General features: G+C 37.7%; 1 protein-coding gene across 7 annotated transcripts in view; it reads right to left on the bottom strand.

Moving 5' to 3' along the window:
* The window catches only part of NCOR1 (nuclear receptor corepressor 1), a 56,376-nt gene that overhangs the window by 16,949 nt on the left and 17,395 nt on the right, over positions 1-22,032 (bottom strand). For all 7 annotated transcript variants that reach the window (XM_048967203.1, XM_048967205.1, XM_048967207.1 and 4 more), the window contains exons 5-22: positions 21,183-21,365; positions 20,274-20,387; positions 17,712-17,768; positions 16,870-16,922; positions 15,932-15,998; positions 14,918-15,090; positions 14,598-14,688; positions 13,892-14,070; positions 13,349-13,403; positions 12,460-12,561; positions 6,579-6,709; positions 6,099-6,316; positions 4,249-4,311; positions 3,583-3,722; positions 2,734-2,860; positions 1,845-2,400; positions 921-1,047; positions 414-609 (exon numbers count right to left, since the gene is read on the bottom strand). In XM_048967203.1, the coding sequence (XP_048823160.1) occupies positions 414-609; positions 921-1,047; positions 1,845-2,400; positions 2,734-2,860; positions 3,583-3,722; positions 4,249-4,311; positions 6,099-6,316; positions 6,579-6,709; positions 12,460-12,561; positions 13,349-13,403; positions 13,892-14,070; positions 14,598-14,688; positions 14,918-15,090; positions 15,932-15,998; positions 16,870-16,922; positions 17,712-17,768; positions 20,274-20,387; positions 21,183-21,365 (2,632 nt within the window). The remainder of the gene's footprint in view (positions 1-413; positions 610-920; positions 1,048-1,844; positions 2,401-2,733; positions 2,861-3,582; positions 3,723-4,248; positions 4,312-6,098; positions 6,317-6,578; positions 6,710-12,459; positions 12,562-13,348; positions 13,404-13,891; positions 14,071-14,597; positions 14,689-14,917; positions 15,091-15,931; positions 15,999-16,869; positions 16,923-17,711; positions 17,769-20,273; positions 20,388-21,182; positions 21,366-22,032) is intronic.

Genomic DNA, 22,032 nt, shown 5'->3' with positions numbered 1-22,032 from the left:
ACATTGGTGCCTCACTGGTTTTGTTTCCCTGTTACAATGCATTTTCTGGACTGCTTCCTCCTCCAGTAAAGAACGTTGGGCATTCAGAGGTAACACTTACAGAGAAGAACTGGGGCTTCCACTGAATATGCACAATTCTTGCATAAAGACAATCATCTGCTCAGCTGTTTCTGAACACTAAATTCTGACCTCACCCTAAGGGAGCTCAATTTGCCTTATTCAGTGAGGTTACAAGGTAGCTCCCTAACCCTGTAACTGTAGCAGGACCTGTTACAATAGACTGGCTCCTTCAATGAAAATCCTTAAGAAAGCAGGAATTAATCAACAGTACGTTAAATTTTCCTTCTTAAATGAGGCAGAGGTGAACATGTGACATACAGTAGAATTACTTCCACGACAGATGTAAAACCTACCTTCCCACTCAACATTAGGGCTTTTGGAAGTGCCACACGGGCTCACAGAGCTTCGATACTCCATGTCCAGCTGTTCCTGCCTCTGGCGTTGCTCCTCCAGCAGTGCTGACTCATGCATTGCTTTAATGTGCCGTTGATAGAGAGCATAACCACTCACTGGTGTTCCAACAGGAACAGTACAGGGACTGCAAGAAACCTACAGAGGGGAAGATGCTCACAATTGGCAACTTAATACTAAGTATTTCCTGAAGTAACCATCTTGTTCAATGGCCCCATTGCACCAGGGGTACAGTCTGCATGAGCACTTCAAATGGTCTACTTCTCTTTTCAGGCCAATACTTGTATATTTGTTTCTATTTCATTTAATTCACTCTTGAAAAGTAACACAATAACAAAGTAAACAATGTATTTCTTTCTTTGTTTCAAAACTATTTGCTGCTTTAGCATTGAAACTAGCTATCAGGAAAACAAATATTCCTTCAAACACCACTTAAAACATCCCCATACCATAGGTGGTATGACAGCTGCTCGGTGGTGAAGCTGTTGTAGGTCCATCTGCCCTTGCTTTATTGTAGGTGACACCAGTATTGATCCAGCTGGGTTTAACAATGAGGGCTTTGACTCCCTGAAGATACTGGAAAAAGAGAGAGAAAGAAGGGAAAAAGTATCACCAAAATGACCAAGATTCAACATGCTGGACAACATCAGATAAACAAAATAAAGATTATGTTTTGTTTGTCCCAAAGTACATCAGGTAGAATAAGCAACAGATCTTTCTGTGTTGTAAGAGTCACCGAAATAACAAGTGTACAAAATCTTCAGAACTATATATTTATGTATGCAGTTTCCATATGTACAGTATTACAAGAGTGTAACCTTCTTTATAAAGAATGCCTTGAAAAAAAACAGGTGGGAAGTGCAAGATCTATACATAAACAGTAGTGTATAACAGAATTTCCACCCAGAGACCTAATGCATTTGTGATGTCTGAAGAGGCAGAGAGAAACACCATCAACTGCACTCTTCAAAACAGCACATGCAGCACAATGACACTGGATACTTTTGACATTTAACAGCTATCCTTGGTACAGTGTGTATATTAAGACCACTGGCATAGAGGAGGCATCAGCTCTGAAGCTACGCTATGGTTACAGAGGAATCTCACCAACAGAACACACTGGGGTGGATGAGGAGCAGAACTCGTAAGAGCACTTATGGATCAGGACTAAAGGGAGAGCAGAGACAGGTAACGTCACCAAGCTCAAGAGTGAAGCATCCCAACTAAGAATTCAGGCAAAAATAATGGGAAGCATGCATGGATGAGCAAAGAGCTCAAAAATGTCACTACTGATGACAATTTTTAATCACTAAGTAAAACCATATCAGCTTTTTAAATACGGAAGTTCTTGAATGCTAAATAGTTAAACTCACCCTTGTCTGTCAGGCTCTCCATCAACTTCCTCATCAGCACTACAGGTGGCACTCGAATCATTATCTGAATGGGATTCTTGTCTTGCTGAGTTAACCTGTTGTGACAAACTATAATCCATTTCTTCAGGTTCTGACTTCTCCTTGGGTTTCTCCACCTCTCTCTCTTTGGTATCACTCTCTATTTTTACTTGAATATTTTCTGGTAGCCTCATTTCAGTCTCTACAGGTTCAACTTTGGTATGCACTGGAAGATTAAGCACAGGCTTAGCTTCAACTGGATGGCTTCTACTGTCAACCTCCATAGGTTCTTCAGCTTCAGTATTTATTTCTTCCTTAACCTGTGGCTCAGAGGTCTGACTTTCAGCTGTTGATACACTTTGGGATGTTACAGAGGGAGATGTGCTGGCTGCAGGTTTAACAGTAGATTCCTGTTCTGCTGCCGCCTCAGTGGTCATTTTTGGAGCAGCACTCTCAGATGGAGTTTCTTCAGCTGGTTTAGCAGTTTCTGCTGGAGTTGGAGATGGAGCACTTTCAGTATCAGAACTATTTTCAGCACCTGAAAATTACAAAGTTTTAGAATCGACTCAACATTAAATGAGATCCAACTAAGCTTCAGTTAACTGCTGCTTAGTATTTACTACAACGATGAAATATACGTCTGCGAAACACAAGACAATTGCCCTAAGAGCGTTGACTAGCAAAGATCTGATTCAATTTTCAGACTGCTCAATACCAAAAACAATTTTTCCTCTCCACGTACAACTAGTGAAGTAAGTTCCAAAAGCTGAAAATCAACTGTTTGAGTACGACATTATGAAATGGAGTACAGCTTTCTGATCAACACCTTTCCCTTCCAGTGCACATGGGCGCCCCCTTCCCACGAAGTTACCTTCACTGTCCTCTGGATTCTCTTCTTCATTAGATGCTTCGATGTCTTCATCCTCCTGAGCTGACACAGTCGAAGCTACACTCTCACACTGTGATACATCTCGCTCTTCACGGGGCCTTCGTGAGGACTGATAAATACATGGCATTTATACGTACTGAAAATTTAAAAGTATTCTTTCTTTCTAGATGCAGTCTCATTTCTTAACCTCAGGTTGAAATGAAAGGCACAGAATCTCTTTAGTACAGACTCATTTGCAAGGACATATTCTTTCAAGCTCTGTACAGCTTTTGCTGCTCCTGACCAAAAGTAAGTTTGGGAACAAACCACTGTCTCCATACACATTTAGGGGAAAAAAGGAATTACTGCAGCAAACAGAGAAACCAATGCTCTTCACTTCAGCAGAGAGAAGACTAGGACACTACAGCGTAGAGGATACCAACTTCCACTTCAGATGCCACAGAACTTTCAGCTCATGCTCTTGTATTAATACTGTTGCTCTGTTCTGTAAGGTCAGTGCTTACTGTGCACTGAGACATATTTCAAGGTAACTTTTCCATAGCCATGCCCTGAACTTTATCTATAGTTGCTGGTGTACAAATAAAAACACTTAGGAATTCTTCAAGCTTAAGCATGCCATCCAATAGACAATTTTCTATTGTATTTTAAAGCATTAAGTGATTACTATCACAGGTCAGTGAGCATCAGTTGCCTTCTCTAGATTTACACCACAACACAAAAACAGAAACGGAAACACATGGTGACTGCAGAACAGTTTTAGTGAAGTGCAATGAATGACTTCAGAGATCCTAAATTTTTCTCTGCAAAATATGCAATGTCCACTATATTTACCTTCTGTTTGTGCTGTTGAAGGAGACTGTCCAGGTTATGTCTCCTTTTATAGTTGAAGTAGAAGTTTTTACACTGAGCTTCACTTTTTGTCCCAACCATTTTGGCAATTGCTGCCCAGTTGCGGCCATGTTCCACAAGGCCTGTTCAGACATAAAGAAAACAGATATTTGCTATAATGAGTAATTCAGAGATCCAAACCCTCATAAATTGAGCAACACGAGCAGTTGGAAAGGAAGGTACTGAAGTATTGCTGTCCTTACAAATTATCACAGTGAGAATCTTTATGCAACCACTAACTATGGGGATGGAAAATAAACTGTCTATCAAAATGTCTGCTAATGAAGCCTTCAGACTTAACTCTGCTGTTGCTAATACATAATACTTCTGTGAAAACACTGGTTTTATGGGTAATATTTAGAGATAACATTATCTGTCAAATGAATAGACAGCTTACAAAACACACTGACTTTTCTGTCAGAGGACTGTCTCGCATCTCGCACAAAAGAAACTTTTGTAAGTTGTAAACACAAAAACATAGCAAATTTCAAATAATTCATTTAGTGTAGTGCTGCACAGAATCACAGTACTTACAGAATTCAGGAGGAAGCATTCAATAGTTCAGTAAATACAGTAATCAGAAGTAAATCAAATTTTTACAAAGCTTACCCTTCTTAGCAACTTCCATTTCTTCTTCTGTCCAGCGGGATGTCTCCACAGGCTCTGAAGAAGCTGAAAGAGCAAATGATAGTGGATCAGAAAAAAAGAACAAGAGTTTCTATTATGGCATGCATCCCATAATCCATTACAGTAAGGCTTATTCAAGACACATGGGAAAGCTGCTCTTGTCGCTGGGAAATAGTCTTCATTAAGCCAAGACAGAAATATACATTCCCAGCAGGGCCCCTTTTCCTCTTTTGATCCATTCTTTCCTTTCTATCCACCAGGGTTCCGTAAGTTTAGATGTTACAGTAATGCAAACATGCTATATTCTTCTAAAATCACAAAAGAACTTTCTGCACTCTTACTGCTCACGTGATTGTCTACGTTTTCAGCATGTTGATTACTGCAGTGGCTGAACAACAACAATAAAAAAAACAACAAACTGATTCTCAGTTGTAATTTAACCCTGACCTCATAAACCCAAGCATATAATCAACTCAGGTAAAACAAACCAGCAGTATTTTGTTGTTGTTGGAGGGAGACATAACATAGTAGCTTCTTTAAAAGGTGTTTGGCACTTTTCTCACAATCCAAGATGCTATAGAGTGGTTTCCACCTTATTTCATTGACTACTGTGGAATGGACTGAAATGGTTTTTCAACAATTAGCTGTTATCAAATCTACTATTCTTGTACTGATTACGTTTTCTACTTGAGTAACAGAAAAATAAAAGAACAGTGAAAACAAAAACAAGAAGGAAACTATGATTCATGGCAAAATCCTTTTCATTTACTTCTCTGGATTCAACAACATTCTGTTTCTGAATGGCATTAAGTGGCAACAGCCTCCATTTCCTTTTCATAAAATCTGCCATTACAAACAGCATACAACGTGGACTTTCCAACAACTTCCATTAACAATACAAGAAAGATGCTACAAAGAGGATCTGACCCTCTGAAAAGCTATTCTGGATTTTCCAGAAAATCCTGTAAAAACAAAGAAAAAAAAAAAGTAACTATTGCCATTTTCCAGAAGCTGACAAAAAAAGAACAGTCAACTGAGAAAAAGTGTTTCTCACAATTACTGATATTTACAGCTAAAGAACTCATTTGCCTACTTTCTCTGTTAGGATGTGAAGAAAATTTGAGCAACAGAAAAGGTTGTTAAATTCTGTAAGAGCAGCTGCCAGTAACTACCCAGCTGGAGAGCTAAGACTGATGTTTGCCACAGCACAGCAGTGAAGGAAAAAAAGCCACACCAACTTGGCTAATTACTGACCTGTCACAAAGCATTCTGTTTGCCAGTATTTCTGCACCACCACAAATTATGTCAGAAATGCAGCTAGAGTTAGAGTACTCCCTTCTAACACGCCAAGGGAGTAACATTTCTATTTTAAAGAATTCTCTTGCCATCTAATGCAGAAATGATAACAAAAACAACTTGCTGGGATCTCTTTCAGATTATGAAACTCCCCAATATACTCAAATACGAAGTCTACTTATTTATTTAAAATAAATTCTATGAGCTACAGCCTATAAGTCAACCTCTGCCAAAAGCATTTGGATCTGCATGCATCCATCAATAACTCTGAAAAACAGAAAAAGTAGTTAACGCAAAATCTTAATTGGCTCCTACCATATGTGGTTTTGAGAGTCATCTGACTACAACTGTATCATTCAGATGCACCTATGAAATTTAACAGTAACAAATGGTCATAAAATTATAAGCAGGCCTAAGAATAAAGATGTAATACTGAAAACAATCCCAAAATGTACTCCATGTATAGAACACGCTCCTATGTCAGTGATGAGCATGACCACAGATGGGTCCCCAAGTGTCCCATCAATGCTACTCACAAGGTTCTGGTGGGGGTGGAAGAGGCGGTGGTGGCTCTTCAGTGGCTGCAGCTGCAGCAGCATTTGCTTGTGCAGCTTCATTTGTCATTGATCTGGTGATTCTGCCCTTACGACGACCTTGGCTATTGGCAGTTTTGCGGCCCCTAGGAGTGGCCTGCTCCCTTTCCTCCGTTTCCTCTGTGGCAACTTCAGTTTTGTCCTTTTCTTTGGTATTCTCTCTGAGAATAGTTTAAAAAAAAAAAAAAAAAGATAAATATAAATAAAGTTATTATTTATACTCATTCAGATTGTAGTTATGGACAGTCTGATTAGTTAAAAAAAACAAATTAATCTATGTTGTTTGATGCATAAGAACTAAATAGGAACAAGATGTCACTGCTGGACTCATTCATGCTGAACCTTATCTGTTTTCTATTAAAAAAAAACTGCATAAAAGTTACTGCAATCTAGATTAAGTATATTTTCTGTACATATACTTACTTAGATTCCTCCTTCTCATCCTTTTCCTCCTCATCTTTCTTTTCCTCGTCTTTTTTGTCTGCTTTTTCTGCTTTTTCCTCTTCTACCTTTTCTTCTACTTTTTCCTCTTGAGAAGGACGAGCAATTTGTTGCTGAAATAAAACAGAACGTACATGTTTTAAACAACAATTTACACACCAAGGAACAGAAGCTCAGAGCACCACAAACTGATGTTATTCCATTTGCAAATTATATTTTAAGCTATAATCACCACACATCTGTCAATGTAACAGTAAAACTGGGTCAGGAATTTAGACTTGTTTCTAGTGAATTTATGTTGAGTAGATGGAAAATTACAGTTCAGATTATTTTTTTTTAAATGCTATACCTGTATTGAGATGATAGCTCTGCAAGTACTTAAGTACTGACAAAAGGCAAAAGGTAATTACCATTACCTGTTATTGCTCTACAGAGAACAGCACAAAATACTGTTTATGCATTAAGGGACACTCACTTTTCAGAGTGAATCCAGATGTCTGCTACGTGGGAAAATCTCATTGCAGAAAGCACATAAATTTGATTTAAACTTTCCAGAAGATATAATCTATTCCAAATCAGGAATTAATGGAAGAAATGCCTGTTACTTTATATGACTGCATGGAATTTTACCACTGCTAGAAAGTAAAAATTTAATTTTTAAGAAGTCTCAGAAGTGTGATGAGAATACGTGCCATTATTTTTGCTACTACCTGTCACACATACACAAAAAAATATCTTGGTGTTCCCTATCAGATTCACTTGTTAGCTATAGGATAGCATTAAGCAAGCCAAATATCCCCTGATGTTCTAAGAAAGCATAAAGAAAATAAGAAATACTCATACAGAAAAATAATATGTTAAGGAAAATATATTAAATATGGCTGTTGAAGAAACTTCCTTAAGTTTTAGCATTCTGTCCTTCTAGTACATTGCTTCTCAGCACTCTGAAGACCTCAGCTATTCTGACCTGAACTGGTCAAGATAGAAAGTAAAGCTGGTAAGTATTTATTAGCATTAATGAAGAACACTTCCCTTTGGATCCTTTTTAAACCACTGACTGCTAGCCAGATAAAATGCTGGTCAGTTCAGCAGCACTGAACTTTGCCACACAGGCCACAAGTCTCGTTAAGCATGACAAAGAGCCTCATATTGCTTTTTGCAATCCACAGTGCTCAACCTGCACATGACAAACACATCTTATGCTTCTCAAGCAAGTCATGAAGGCAGAAATTCATCAGTGCTGGATATTCCTTCCTCTCCCGATGAAAGCATCAAGCAGCAGCTGGCTGTCACAAAATAAATCATGTAACCCACTCCCAAAATTCACAGAATCCCCACATGCAAACAATGGCAAGTGAGTGAATTCTCCTGATGGGCCTCAAAAGCCAGCAAGACCACAAGAGTATTCAGAGCTTAATGCTGCATCCAGATGTTCATGCTGAGCCTTATCTAAAACAAGGTGATCCTCCAGGTGCCACAAGAAAATCCAAGCCTGCTGTATTAGGCACGATACATCAAAACTGGGAAAATCACCAGCTTCAGATTGCAGACAAGTTAGAGCAGGAACAACTCCAGCCAGAGGTGAGGAGGGGAGAGGGAAGAATTAAAAAAAAAAGTTCTCTTCCTCCTCTCTGAAAATGTGTTTTCATAACATAACTTAAATAAATGATTACAGTTTAAATGTTTTCATAAGAAACTACAGCACACACAGAGAGAGGGGATTCAGAAATAGCCACACAGAGGGAACCATCAGCAGGAATTCACACTGAAAGAGCTTGAATGGGTTAAACAAACCACCTCCGCCAGAGTCCCAATGCCAAAGAACCACCGCACTGTGGTGGCTTTCCACTCACATTTGTGTTGTGCAGAACAGAGCTGCTCCTTGCTGGGTGTTACACTCGGCAAATCTACTTTAAAAAGCAAAGTAGGTGTAGTATTTACATACAGCTAATTTTATATGGGGCTACCTTTCACATAAATGCCAAACATACACTGGGAAATCTGTAGAAAGTCAAGGACGGGGATCTAGAAGATAGCTGGTTTAGAGCTAGCCATTCAGTAATTGATAGCCCACTGAAATATTCCTCAAAATAAGCTTTTTTTACTGAAGAACCTTCTTGAAAGCATAGCAGCAGGTGTCACTGTTTCATCAGCAAAGCTGAAGCTGGAAATAGTCAAGAAAAGGGCTTGTTTTTGACATTTTAATAACGTGAATTGGAGCAGAAAGCCCGAACACTAACCATTATTATCCTGCAAATTAGTAGCACCTAAGATACTAGCGTTACTTCGTGATCCAAAACATTCCTTCACAGAAGATGCCAGAGACACGTACTAAGGTAAATTATTTCCACTGCCCCACACAGAGCAGCCTTGAAAACGAGGAGTTAAAATCTGCATTTTCAGAAGAAAAACCCCGTATTTTACATTTAATCTAATCCCAAAACAGTTGCTGAAAACCCTCTGCTCTTTTTGCCATTTGGTTAATATGATATCATAATTTTCTTAACATGCATAATCGATAGGTCAAGGGCAGGTTAAACACAAACCTTCAAACAGCTGAAGCCTCAGTCAGCGACGTACCTGCACATTCATCTGTTGATTAAAACTTTTACTATCCAGAGAAGGGGACGGGCTTTAGTTCAGGATAAGATTCAAAAGGACAAAACCCCCAACAGCACCGACATCACACGGCTCTCGAGCAGCAGCTGCCTGACCCAGCAACATGTTTATTCCAGGAAATTGTGTCATTCTGCCACTTAAGCTGCCCGCAGAAGAGTTGCCCATCTCACATACAACCTTCTAATCTCACCGGGGTCACACGAGGCGATCCCGTCAGCTCGGCTGATTGGCGGCCGCAGGAGCACAGCGAATTTCTGTCTAGTCAGGTCACCGGGCTGGGCCACCTGCTGCAAAGCACAGCCTGCAGACACTGCTGAGCAGGCAGCCACAGAATCGCAGCCCTGCTGCTGCTTTGCTGCTGAATGTCAGTGAGAAGCTTTACTCAGAGCCTCCTTTCAATGAGCTATTTAAGGAGTCATCTGTAATGAAACCAGTGCAAAAACATCGACTTCTTCGCTCCATCAACTCCCAACTTGCAAAACAACAACCCTCAAACCTCCTGTGGGCAGCTATTTTTCCCTCCTAAAACAAAACTTGGAATACGACTTGCAAACAGCCAAAAACGTACAGTCAGGCTTCGATCTTACAGCCACGCTTCCTTTTAATACTATGTTAAAGATCTGCACTTTGTTTTATAATTTACATTCGGTTTAAGGCACACCACCCTCCTCACCTCTGTGAGCATTCTGGGACACTTTAGGCAGCATTTTATAACGAGATCCTTCTAAGCCTATTCAAGGACAAATGTACATCAGAATCCACTAAGCTTTACATCTCTTAACTTTATATGCCTTAACCTAGCAGTCAGCTTCTGTAAGCATAAGCCTCCATTGAAATTTGAGTCAGGCTGTACTCACTAAAGTTCTCAATGATTTCAACATTGTTACCATGATTAATATCTCCACTGCAACATTCTATGTGCTTGCCTTCTACTTTATAAAAATATATGAACTCTGAAGAGCTTAAGCTGAAGCACCTGTTATTGGCATAAGCGTATCTCAGAGCACATCATAAATCTTCACACCTTGTGTTTGCCAATCAGCAAGGAAGTTTCAGGTTGCCACTCAGATAGGAGAAAGATCAGCTTCAAACAAAGCTGGGGTGAGGGAGGGACAGGGGGAATTAATTACAGTCTGCAGCCACAAGGAAGAGTCCTGGCAAGCAAAGCACTTCAACACTCTCAAGTCCTCTTTAACTAGTTTACATAGATGTCACTAATCAATCATCAATAAAATTAAGAACTAGAAATATGACTCTTTACTTCAGGGTTACTAAACACCAGCTGTAACACTCCTGAGTTTAAGCTTCAAGAAACAGTAAAAGTGTTCACATCTGGCACATTCATAGTATTTCTTTGTCTTTCCAAGTATGCTATAGCAGTCACCATTTATCTGACATTTATCTGTATCCTTACTGCAGAGCACACCTTAAGTCCACGCAGCAGCTGTCCATTGATCTGCTGTTGTATTTAATGTGGAACAACAACTAGCAAATAAGATCCACAAGTGATAAAATTCAAAGACTGAGTAACCTGAGTCTAAAAACCAATTTCAGCAGCTCCAGTGCTCCAACCCACGTATGTGCTGCGACTTACGTATGGATGGTATCCATAGGAGAAGTCACAAAGCCAGGCAGGAGCACCTTCATCTTCCTTTTAGCTGAGGTCACAAATCTATGTATGCACTTTTGTACAAGACTGTAATTCAAATCTTTCTTGTTTATAAGCGTTATTCAAGGAAAGTAATTTATGGACGGAGAAATCTGTTCAAATTTTGATTCTACCAGTTTTGATACTCTAAAATGCAGCAATGCTGTTAAACACAGTTGTGATCTTCTGAATACTTCACAACTTAAAGTTATGCTGTGATACAGATGGAGCCAGTTATGTCTCCTCACCTCTTATTACAGAGAACACCGTATGGCAAAGGCATCACTTAACATATGTGTACTATCACCATGCCAAACTCATTTTATACTGAACTCTAAAACTAAACCACTTAAAACAGCAGCAATACGTGTATTTGGTTCTTACAGCAAATTCTGGACAAATCTCATTTATTTTCATCTTCTTTGTATTTTCTATACAATCTTAATTGAATTTTTTTTATTTTTTTTTTACCATCACTAGTCACACAGAAATACATTTTTCTTATTATTAAACTGAAGAAGTCTAATGTAAGTTCTGGTAAAATACAGGGCATATTTCATTTACTTCCAACCACTACCATAGCCATAGCTTCTACCCAGGCTAACTGCCAAGTCCTTTACATAATGAAATTATTTTCTCCCATCAACCCATAATTTGTGGGGCTACAGAGAAATCAGCCCTTGTTGGCACAGTCTCTTCTGTCAGAATATCAAACAATATGTTAAAAAGGCTTAAATGCAATAGCTCCATAGAAGCACAGAATACTGTTTTTAGCCAACAGGATCAATTTGTCAGCTGCAGTTGCATTACACTTCCTGGGACTTATTATTAGATAAGAGGATATGCACATACATGACCTTCTTTCCTAACCTCATTACTCTTTTATTCTATTTTCAGAATGCTGTTAGATGCAAAGGAAAATCAAAACACGATGACAGTGAATATACAGCATTGCTCCCTTTTTCTAAACAAGTCTCAGCATTTTTGTTTTCCTAATATCCACATTAAACCCAGAAACCTAACAAACATATATATTCTTCATAATATGCTGTTCTTTCCCCTTGGAAACCCTTCCAAAGGTTTCCAAGACTTCCAAGTGAATTATTCCAGAATCAGTAGAATTTTTAATTTGCATGCATTAAATTTGTCTCTTTCTTCTTGCTATTAAGTTCCAGTTTGACTTTGAGCCTGACCACCAAGAAACTATCACTACTAATTTCTGCTTTTTGACAAGCACTGCCATTACAAAGTGATTATATGTTTTCCACTGCAAGTCACATGTGAAACCTTATTTCTGTTGGCTCCACCATGGAATTTAATAATTATGGATTTGACCTCCATGTCTATGGCAGGGTCCTCAGATAAAATGAGTTGACATTGAAAACAGTCATAAATGTGCAAAGGAAGAAGATACTGCACAGAGTTAAGTACTAACCAAAAAACCTTTAATGACAGATTCCTTAATTTTAAAGGGAGGTAAGAATGAACAAAAAAGGAACTTTCTTTTCCACTTCATACCTTCTGTATAGGATATCAAGATAGCTATAAATATGAAACAGTAAAACAATATTCAAGTGAGATATCAGTGCCAGATACCTGGTTTCTTCCTCTGCGTTTACCATAATTCCTTCGCACAAGGGCTTTATAGTTTTCATTTTTCTTAGTCAAGTAATAATAGAGTACACAGTCAGGAACATTCTAAAATGGAAAAGGAAAAAAAAAGTTTTTATACCTGCAAGAAAACCCCCACATTGTAACTACTTAATTTCCTCCAACATTAAAAATACTCATCCTCTAGGTTTACAAGCTACAAGATTTGATAGTTACATCAGTAGGAAAGTAAATTCATGTACAAATGTAACAAATATAACCATGCATAAAATTACACAGTGCTAAATACAAGTCTCATGTGTTTATAATATCCCTCAGGTACCCTAGTTGGCACAGTTTAATGTATACCAGTCAGTTTGCAAATTTGTGAAAGCCTCTATTTACAATAATAGTCCAAAGTAATCAAGATCCTCATGTCTCAACAAATCATAATTCTCCATTACTTCTTACATGATCTCTGCAAAGTCAGTTCTAAAGACTAATTCAGCCAGCAGTAGGATCTCACTGACCTGAACTGTGGAGGCAAGGTTTCTTAGAGTTAGCACAGTGGCATAGCAGATCAAATGATACCCTTACTTAAAGATTTACATCACTAAAGCAGCTTCTCAGCTTCAAAAGTAAAGTAAATCGAAACTAATTCAAGTGTCATTTACTTTTACTGCTATCAATAGTGTCACTCCACTAACTTTTGTTAGATGCTTGCTTGTGCTGATCGTGTAACTGTTCAAGCACTACAAAATCCTGTCAAAGCAGGAACTTTTTTTCAGAATTGCAATTTTTCCCAAGCTGATAAAATAATGCTGGAATAAACAACTTACATTTAGAAAATTAGGGATCCCACCCATGGCTCTACATGTATTCAAAAAGGTCTTACCTTTCGTTCCAGGTAGGAAGCAATTAGACCAAAGTTCTTGGGATGTTGGACAAACCTTTTACAAATCAGAAATTACTCAAGTTTAACAACATAATACATATCAAGTAAACAAAGCAGTCTTCTAAACAATCTGCACCATCAGCAAACTCTTGATTTCTACAACTGAAATTAGTCTATTTAGTAGACTAATTAGATTAGTCTATCTACACATACTCCTCTAATTTTCACCTTATCAAAAAAACTGAAGTGTTTTAAAAATAATTTCTGATGTACAGCCTAACTGGATGCAATTGAAAGACATACAGAGCAGTCTAGAACTTCTTGCAGTGTTTCATTCGGTTGGACTAGATGATCTTATAGGTCGTTTCCAACCTTGTGATTCTATGATTCTATTCTATGATTCATCCAACTAAGTTATCAAATAGTTCACAAAAACTTCAGTTTTTCCAGTTTAACTCATGTTTAACTCCAGTCTAACTCATGAGATAGGTGTTCAGCTGTCATCAGCATGCAGTAAAAAGAAGAGATAAGAAAGCCCATTACTTTTCTTTAAAAATCTCTTTCTCGTGGTCCGTCCAGACATTCATGAATTGTCTGTCCTTATAAACTTTCATGGGATCCTCCATCAGACCATTCATATTAATAAACTTCACTCTTCTCTGTTCTGCATCGAACATCATGGGAGGAATGACTGAGAGCTGACGCATTTGTTTTTCGTTATTCTATAGGTAAAGAATAAAAGAAAAAGTAAAAAACACAAAAAAAAGTTGTTATTAATGTTTACATTTCTCTATTTACACAACTCATAGAAGCTCCAGCACAGCAGACATTCACAGATAGTTGGAAACATCTTTCTGTTGCCTTCTTAATTCTTCTAAAAGTTGTTCATTGGGGCAGTAAAATTTACACAGTCAGCTAAAGGAAAAGAAGAGAGTGTCTCATTACAAAAAAATGAAATGGTACAGGGCTTTAGAATGGATGACTTTTCACGTCTCACACAGCTGTGAAAACAAATAGGTTGTGACATGTCTGAAATGGACAATGAGTAGGTCTAGGATGGGTACAATTAGGAAACACAATCCTTAAAAGAAAAGTATTTCTCAGATTTGTTTTAAGCCAAAGCTTGCATAGACTCTCCCAAACCAGCACCCCAAAATGTTTCTCTTCCAATAAAAAAAACAAAACAAACCCTCTGAAAGAGACCTTTCCTTTGCATAGTCAGATAGCAAAGCATAGACAATAGCCTCACCTCCTGCTCAGAAAGCCCATCAATGATTTCAGAAATCTCATGCTCGCTTCTAGCAATAGTTGCTGAAAGTCCAGCCCCTCTTTGACCAACTCTAGAATTAGGAGTAAAGAGAAGCAGAATTAGTGCTCAATGCCATGAAACACGGTGAACAATGCACTTAATTATAGAACAAAAGAATGTTTTACTTTGTACAGTAAGAAACACTAACATGAATTACCATATAAAATAGCCTTTAAGCAGAAACAATGTCATTATAAATAATTCTAAAAACTGAGTTCTAAGAGATGATGTACAAGAATGTTCCAAATCCACATTTATACCTCTGAAATCGTTCTTGCTGTTCTCTTTGCTTCCGGATTTCTGGAAATTGTTTCTCATAGTACTCTCTTGTTTTGCTCTCCTTAGCTTTCCTGCGTGGATTATTTTCTATCCTGTCAACTTTTTTCTCCCATGCTTCCATCAGCTGATCGTAGCGTTGGCAGATTTTCTGTTCCTGTTAAATTCCAAAAGCAAAGGTTGAACTAAACAGAAATAAATTAAGTGATCAGTATCCCCAAACTGGGTAGGCTCAAGGAATTAAGAGAAATTCTTCCTGCAGCACTGGCTTTCCATTTTGAAAATGACACACAACTGTTTTCAATAGAATGGTTCTCAGAACTTACACTGGAGGAAGATACACTAATTCTCTTTTTTTATACATCACAATGACACTAAATAACTGCAGTCCTTTCTAGAAATCTCACATCTCCAGGAACCAAGTTTTTACTTAACAGAATAGACTTAGGGTTTTGGTTTGTTTTTTTTTTACATTTAAACTTTTGCTAAATGTAATAACAGAAATACCCTTGGGATATCACCCAAAACATGCACTTGCTGTAACAGTACTCAAGGTTAATACTGGTGTTTAACATGCAAACATTTGATTAAAAATTCTGTCAGAATTCAGAATCAGATCTGCTCCTTTTCTTTCAGACCCCATAGCTACTATACAAGAAAGAGGGTTCAGGCAAAACAGTTCAGGATTCTTCACTGGCTTTCTCCCATTCATACTCTAAGAGCAGATTGGAAAGGAGAAGAGGGGAAAAAGCAAAATAAGACAAAAAAAAAGAAAATCCACAGTATTTTCCTGATTGCATTTTAGGATGGTTTTCAGTTAAATAATTAGCAAATAGCAGCTATGAACTGACAGTTTCTTTTCAAATAACTTGATAGAAAATTAGTTTAAAGACATTTTTCTAGCCAATTGAATTTACATGACACAATGGATAAAATACACCAAGAATTTAGATAGAAAACTGACAACATCCTCTTTTTATAAGAAATGATAGCATTACCCGTTGTTTCCTTGCATGATTTCTTCTTTTAAAAAACAGTATTAGCTTTTTCCTCATCACCTGGTTTCTGGAAAACAAAATTTGAGATGTGAACCACATACAATACAAGAACTTCAAAGTTACCCAACCAACTCCACGTGCATTATAGATGCCAGATGGTTGCTACAAAGAATAATTTCAGAGGTAGAAAACTGGGAAAATTCCTGACAAAACAATCACTTAACTTACACTGTATTTTATCTGAGGGAAAATAATCTAGTAGATGGCTTGAGAGAGACATGGAAGCTCCCAGTTTCAAGCCAGATGCTCTCCTAGAGGTACTAAAATAAGCAAGTTTGGAAAAGATTTTGTGCCTTGGAAAAAAGAAAAAAAGAAAAAAAAAGCATATCTGCAATTCAATCCTAAAAACCATAAAAAATTGGTAGAAGACAACCAGCTTATTTCAGGTAGGCGATTTTTGTTTGCCCCAGCAAATCAACATAGCAAGCAGCAACTCTATTCTCACAGCCCTCGACATGAAACAGTACAGAATGAAATCAGTGAGAAAGTCAGGCCTCCTGCCACTTTGTGATAGCAGTAACTTTTGAAACAGTTCTTTGAAACATGAACCTTTGGGAAAAGTTGACAAGGCACATCTAGGTCAGGTGTGATATTTCAGGCTTTGAAAAATACCAGTGCTACCAACTTAAAATAAGTTTTATGACTTATTTTTCTCTTTAATCTACAACGCAAAGCTACTGTTTGCCATTGCCTGCAATAAATACAGCCATTTCCTTGCAGCATTGTTCTACAATGTAGAAGTCTGAAGGTTACATGGGCTGGAAGGATGTACATGTGAAAGTGTACATGGCATATTTGGAAATAGCAGCAATTAAAAATTTGAATCTTTAAGTCCAGACCATTTAAAAGGCACAACAAGAAGATATTAAAGCACTCACGTTTTGATGTTTTCATGGTAGACTTTTGTGTCTGATGGTTGGTTGTAAAGTGGCTACAATTTTGGATTAGAAAGATAAACTTAGTACTTTTAAGAGCACGTAATTTTTAAGTATATGGAATACATTTAGCTGCATTAAAATATTCTGCTCACAATTATTCATTCTGAGACGCAGCAACCCAAAGTGACAAGTTTAAGATACTCAACACTTACAGCATAGATTTTATTACTTTAAATTAGATCATTATAACTATTTATGTATATAACACTACTTCAGTGCAGTTCTATTTCAACCCCAACCTCTGATTCAAATCTATTTTAAAAGTCATACTTTTAAAATCATCCAGTCATCCAGCTCACTCAAGCCCTAAACCACGAGTGTATTTAAACATACATTAACATATTCTTGTTAAAATAAAGACTCCAGAAGATTAATTGCTTTCTTGAGAATTAAAGATGAATATCAGGCTGAAGACAACTTTCATTTGTAATATGCTTTTAAAATGCACTGTTTGCAATTTCAAGAAGACAACAGAACAACATATATTTAATCTGCACTCCCACGTAGCTATGCTACCAATTCCACTATCAAATACCTGAGATATTCAAACAATTTTTTGGCTGATAAATAGACAGGCCCAGGATTTCCAAGTTCATATAAAATATCAGGCACCAAGTGAAAAGCAAGAAGTCCCACCCTTTCCCTTCCCAAACCAAAAGATTAAATCACCCTATAATGTTCTTTTATATGTGAACACAGAACAACATGTTTACCACAGCAGAATTACAGATGTGAAAGCTACACTGGCAACACAGTAAACAGAACAAAAACAGACCACTTACCAGTTCAACTTTGGGACCAAGACCTTCAAAAATCTTGTGAGCTTCTTCTGCTTTTTTCTGTAAACAAGATTTTTTTTTTTTTTAATTTTAAAATGTGGTCTCAAAGCCCTCTGTAGTTCATGTGTGAAAAGCGTCTCTGAACTTTCACTCAGTCCAGCTGCTATACCCACCTGAGCACATTATATCTTCCTTCACCTACTTCTGCAGCGCTGCCTCAGTGAATCAAGAAGCCTCTACCTGAATTTTGCAGTTACTGCTGTGCTCTCTCAACTCAAAAGTGTGGAAAGGTGTACAGAAAAATAAGAGCATACTTCTGAATTAAGGACAAAAATTCTTCAACTGGAAAGTCTGCAATTGTTAACCAACATGTGCATACCAAAGATCATGCCAAAGTGCACATGCATGCCAAAGATCTTCTTTCCCTTAAGCTAGGCAAGGACCCCAGAGTAAGTCCAGTCCTAAAGGAGGAAGCACTGGATAACACAGTTGGCTTTCATAAATTCATTTCAAGCCAGTACAATTTCCCAAAGCCCTCTATCAGAAGACAAGGCTGCCTGAAAAGATCCAGCAGACTAATTCACATTTGCTTCTTTCCCACTAATAGTTGTATGCACTAACCCTAAAAGCAGATGCCTGCAAAGAAAAATGTAGGATAACTAATCCACAAAGCAGTTATTATTAGAAAGAGTTCTGCTAAGTTCTAATTTCACATGTAATTTAAGTCTTGAGATTTTCTTTGGAACTCACAGCTGGACACAATAATTGTATATCCAGGCAATGTTACAGCATAACCCTGCTAAAATGGTTTGTTTGGTTTGAAAAAACATAAAACTGAACTCTATCCTATTACTTCAACCAAAATTTGGCCAACTGTATTTGAATATTAGAGTAATTATCCCATACTGCATGCTTTTAAGATGAAAGCTGCCAAGGGGAGACTGTCCTCTTATTCCAACTGTAGAAGATACCAATGAAGTACTGCGTGCCTGAATGGACTAATGTTTCTTTAATGACCATTTAAAATAATATAGTGGGTACTGACACATAGGATTTGTATTGTCTCAATGACATTGCCATTATACAGTACAAGTAATGCCTGATAACAAGAGCTCAAACCAAGTGCTAAGAGAACTCATAAATGCAACAAGCTTGGTATTTCCCCTGTTACAGATGTTACTACATGGAGAGCTACAAGAACAGAAGCAGCTAACACAGGACCACACTGACACACTACTCCATCTCACTCAACAGAGAAATGGATTTCCTCCCATCCACTGATACATACAACACACGGGAAAGCAACAGTAACTTCAAGACTCTCTTAAGCCACCAGCAATCAGGGCAAGCAAAGGAAGATAGCAGCCCACCCAGGCTTCTTCAAATACATCCCAGTTTTGCCAACTACCCATCACAAAACTCACCTTAAAAAAGTTTTCTAAGGTGATCATATGGTTTTAATGCTTTTTAATTACATTAGTGTGAAAGAGACTTAAAACAGCAGAACTGTTTCATCATCAGTAGTTAAGTGATTGCTGGACATTGGTTAGATCAGTCTGCGTAACATAGTAACTGTCCTCCTGTATTAGGTAAACACCATAAATTTCAGAGACAAACTAGGTGAAAGGGAGAACAGGAACACCCAGGGCACAGTACTACTACGTATGGTCTAGTATTGTGCTGTTTGTTTGGTGTTTTACCATCTCAAATTTTCAAAAATGCTCTACTCTGAGAGAAGCTACCTATTCCTCTGAATTACAAAATAAAATGGAGTAATTAAACATTAAACAAAAGTCTACCAGTCACATAAGCTTGGAACACTTGGCACTTTCAAAAACAACAGATATCCAACTCCCCAGTCTCAAACTACCAGAAGGAAAAGGTCAGGAAGCACTTTGCTACCACTGCTGACACTACTGAGCTCCTGTACTTCACTCATCCATTATGCAAAACGAACTCAAAATTCACTTGGATACTTCTTCATATTTGTTCACTGATTCCAACTTTAAGTATAAGAAAACAGAGTCTTAAAAGAAAGGACAGAATCCTATGCAGGTTTTGTTTTTTTTTTTTCCTTCTGCTAATCTAAGTGACAGGTCTTCATCCAAACTCATTGGTATTTAGTGAGGAGGAAAGAATTCAAAACAAATTCCTGAAGCATTTATATATATATATATATATATATATATATATATACACACACACACACTATATGTATGTGTGTGAATACCTACATATATATATATGTGGGCACACATACACATTCACATAAATAAAAATATACATAGATGTACACACACACACCAACACACAGGTCTAGGGATGACAGCCATCGATGTATTTTCAGTACACTGTTTGTAAGATAGAATAAGGATCTCACCATCAAGAACAAAGATTTTGTGCAGGAGTTTCTCACGTAAAGAAGTAAATAATATAAAAAGAGGGTGAGGACAAAAATCTATAAAATAAAAATAGTAAAAACTGCCCCAGAGGAGTGTATTAATGGCTCTCAGTAAACTTGTTAAGACTCACAACTACACTCAATCAATTGAAAAACATGCTTACCCGATTTTCATCATAAATAATTTGGACAATACTGCGGTGCTTCTGTTCCACTGGAGGAGGGGAGACAGGCCTCTCTGGCTCTGGTGGTTTAGCAGCTTCTTCTTCGAGTTGTTGCTAAGAAACCAAAGAAAGAAAATCAGCCATCCGCACCATGTTACCCTTACAGTAATTAGTCACCAGAGATAAAATATGCATCGGATCAACAGTTTGCACTGTTATTCTTCTTTTTAACTGACTATGAATGAAATGGTTTCAATGTCCATGGGACAGTAACGACCACTCTGAGCTATCAGTAAACTGAATTGTTTACAAGATTCACCCGCACTGAATCAGACTTGTTCCAGCTTGACACTTCAAGCCACTGCAGCACTGTATTTTATCAAATATTTAACTTTAAACAAGAACAACAACTTCAGAGAACAGTTACACCAAACCTATCATCCCACAGAAAACATTATCCCCATATATATCTACAACACAGAAAAACTTCTAGGTGTCATTATTACTACTTTCTCTCTTTTTTTTTTTTTTTCTCCTCTAAAAGGTGTGCAAGAGATTCTCCACTTTCACAACTATGGAAGAAGAGAGATGACAGCCATCCCCTTAACAAGCAGTCATTCTTGAAATTACAGTCACAGTGCCCTTGTTTCATTGGACATCTAACAAGAGTTTAAAACAAAGTCATCTGCATTTGGTGTTTCTACATGGCTTTCTCTTAGTCTCAAGATGTTTAAAATTACATTGCATCCAATCTATTTAAACGTTCCAAGAAAACTGTGCACACAACCTTTCCTTTTTAACCTTTGGTTCACATAACCAAAAACAAAAAAATCACCACTAACACAAGAGCAGCAGTTTTCCCACATATTTTGCACTAGCAGATAAAACAGCAGTGTCTGCTATGCTCACTTGCTTTTTCTTCAGCTTAAGGATTTGCTGTTCAACCTTCGCAATCTCACGATCCACGCGGTCCATGCTCTGTATCAATTCTTCCTTTGACAGCTTTGAAGGTGAAGCATTCTGGTCCTCCCCACACGGTTGACCAGAAATTGGAGAAGATGGTCCCTCATGCTTTCCTCCAAAACCTGGGTCCTTTCATTGGGACAAGAGGTGGGGCAGAATTGAGAAAAATCAGTCATATTAATAACATGCAAATGAGTGTTCAGTAACTAAACTGGCATGCATGAATTAAACAAGAACTTCCAGTTATTTATAGCTTAGGTAGCTCTTCAGCAGAGATAAAGTTTAAGATTTCAGATTATCAGTGCTCTAATTATCTTAGAATCAATTGACAGCTCATTTATGTTACTACAATTTCAAAATCCATCTTTAAATATGGAAGCATAATGCTAATTATTTTTAATCATGAAATGAAAATAAGATCAAAACATTTCCCTTCTAAAAATACATCTTCATAAATATAAATAGTAACTTCTATTTTGAAAGGTAGGGGGTCACTTAAGAGACAACCCTCAATACTCTGTGCATATACTGATGAAGATGCACTTGAACAGAACTGTGATCAGAGAGGAGCACATCTGGAGTTATGTGTGGAGATGCTTTGAAAGGACAGGTCACAGTTCATTTGGCTTTGCTTTCTCGTCGCTTTTTTTCCCCCCATGTGTTTCCAAAAAACATCAGAACACAGAACACACTGACATATGTCAGTACTGTTGCACCTTGATTTTATTTGCATCCTCAGAAATGATGCTCTGCAACTGCTTAGCTGGCAATGCTAACTTAGCAAATGCATCCCTCA

The sequence above is a fragment of the Lagopus muta genome, chromosome 20 (genome assembly GCF_023343835.1).
Source record: "Lagopus muta isolate bLagMut1 chromosome 20, bLagMut1 primary, whole genome shotgun sequence".
NCBI classification, from domain to species: domain Eukaryota; kingdom Metazoa; phylum Chordata; class Aves; order Galliformes; family Phasianidae; genus Lagopus; species Lagopus muta.
The sequence above is the reverse complement of the archived record's forward strand: the minus strand, read 5'-3'. Positions and strand labels throughout refer to the sequence as shown.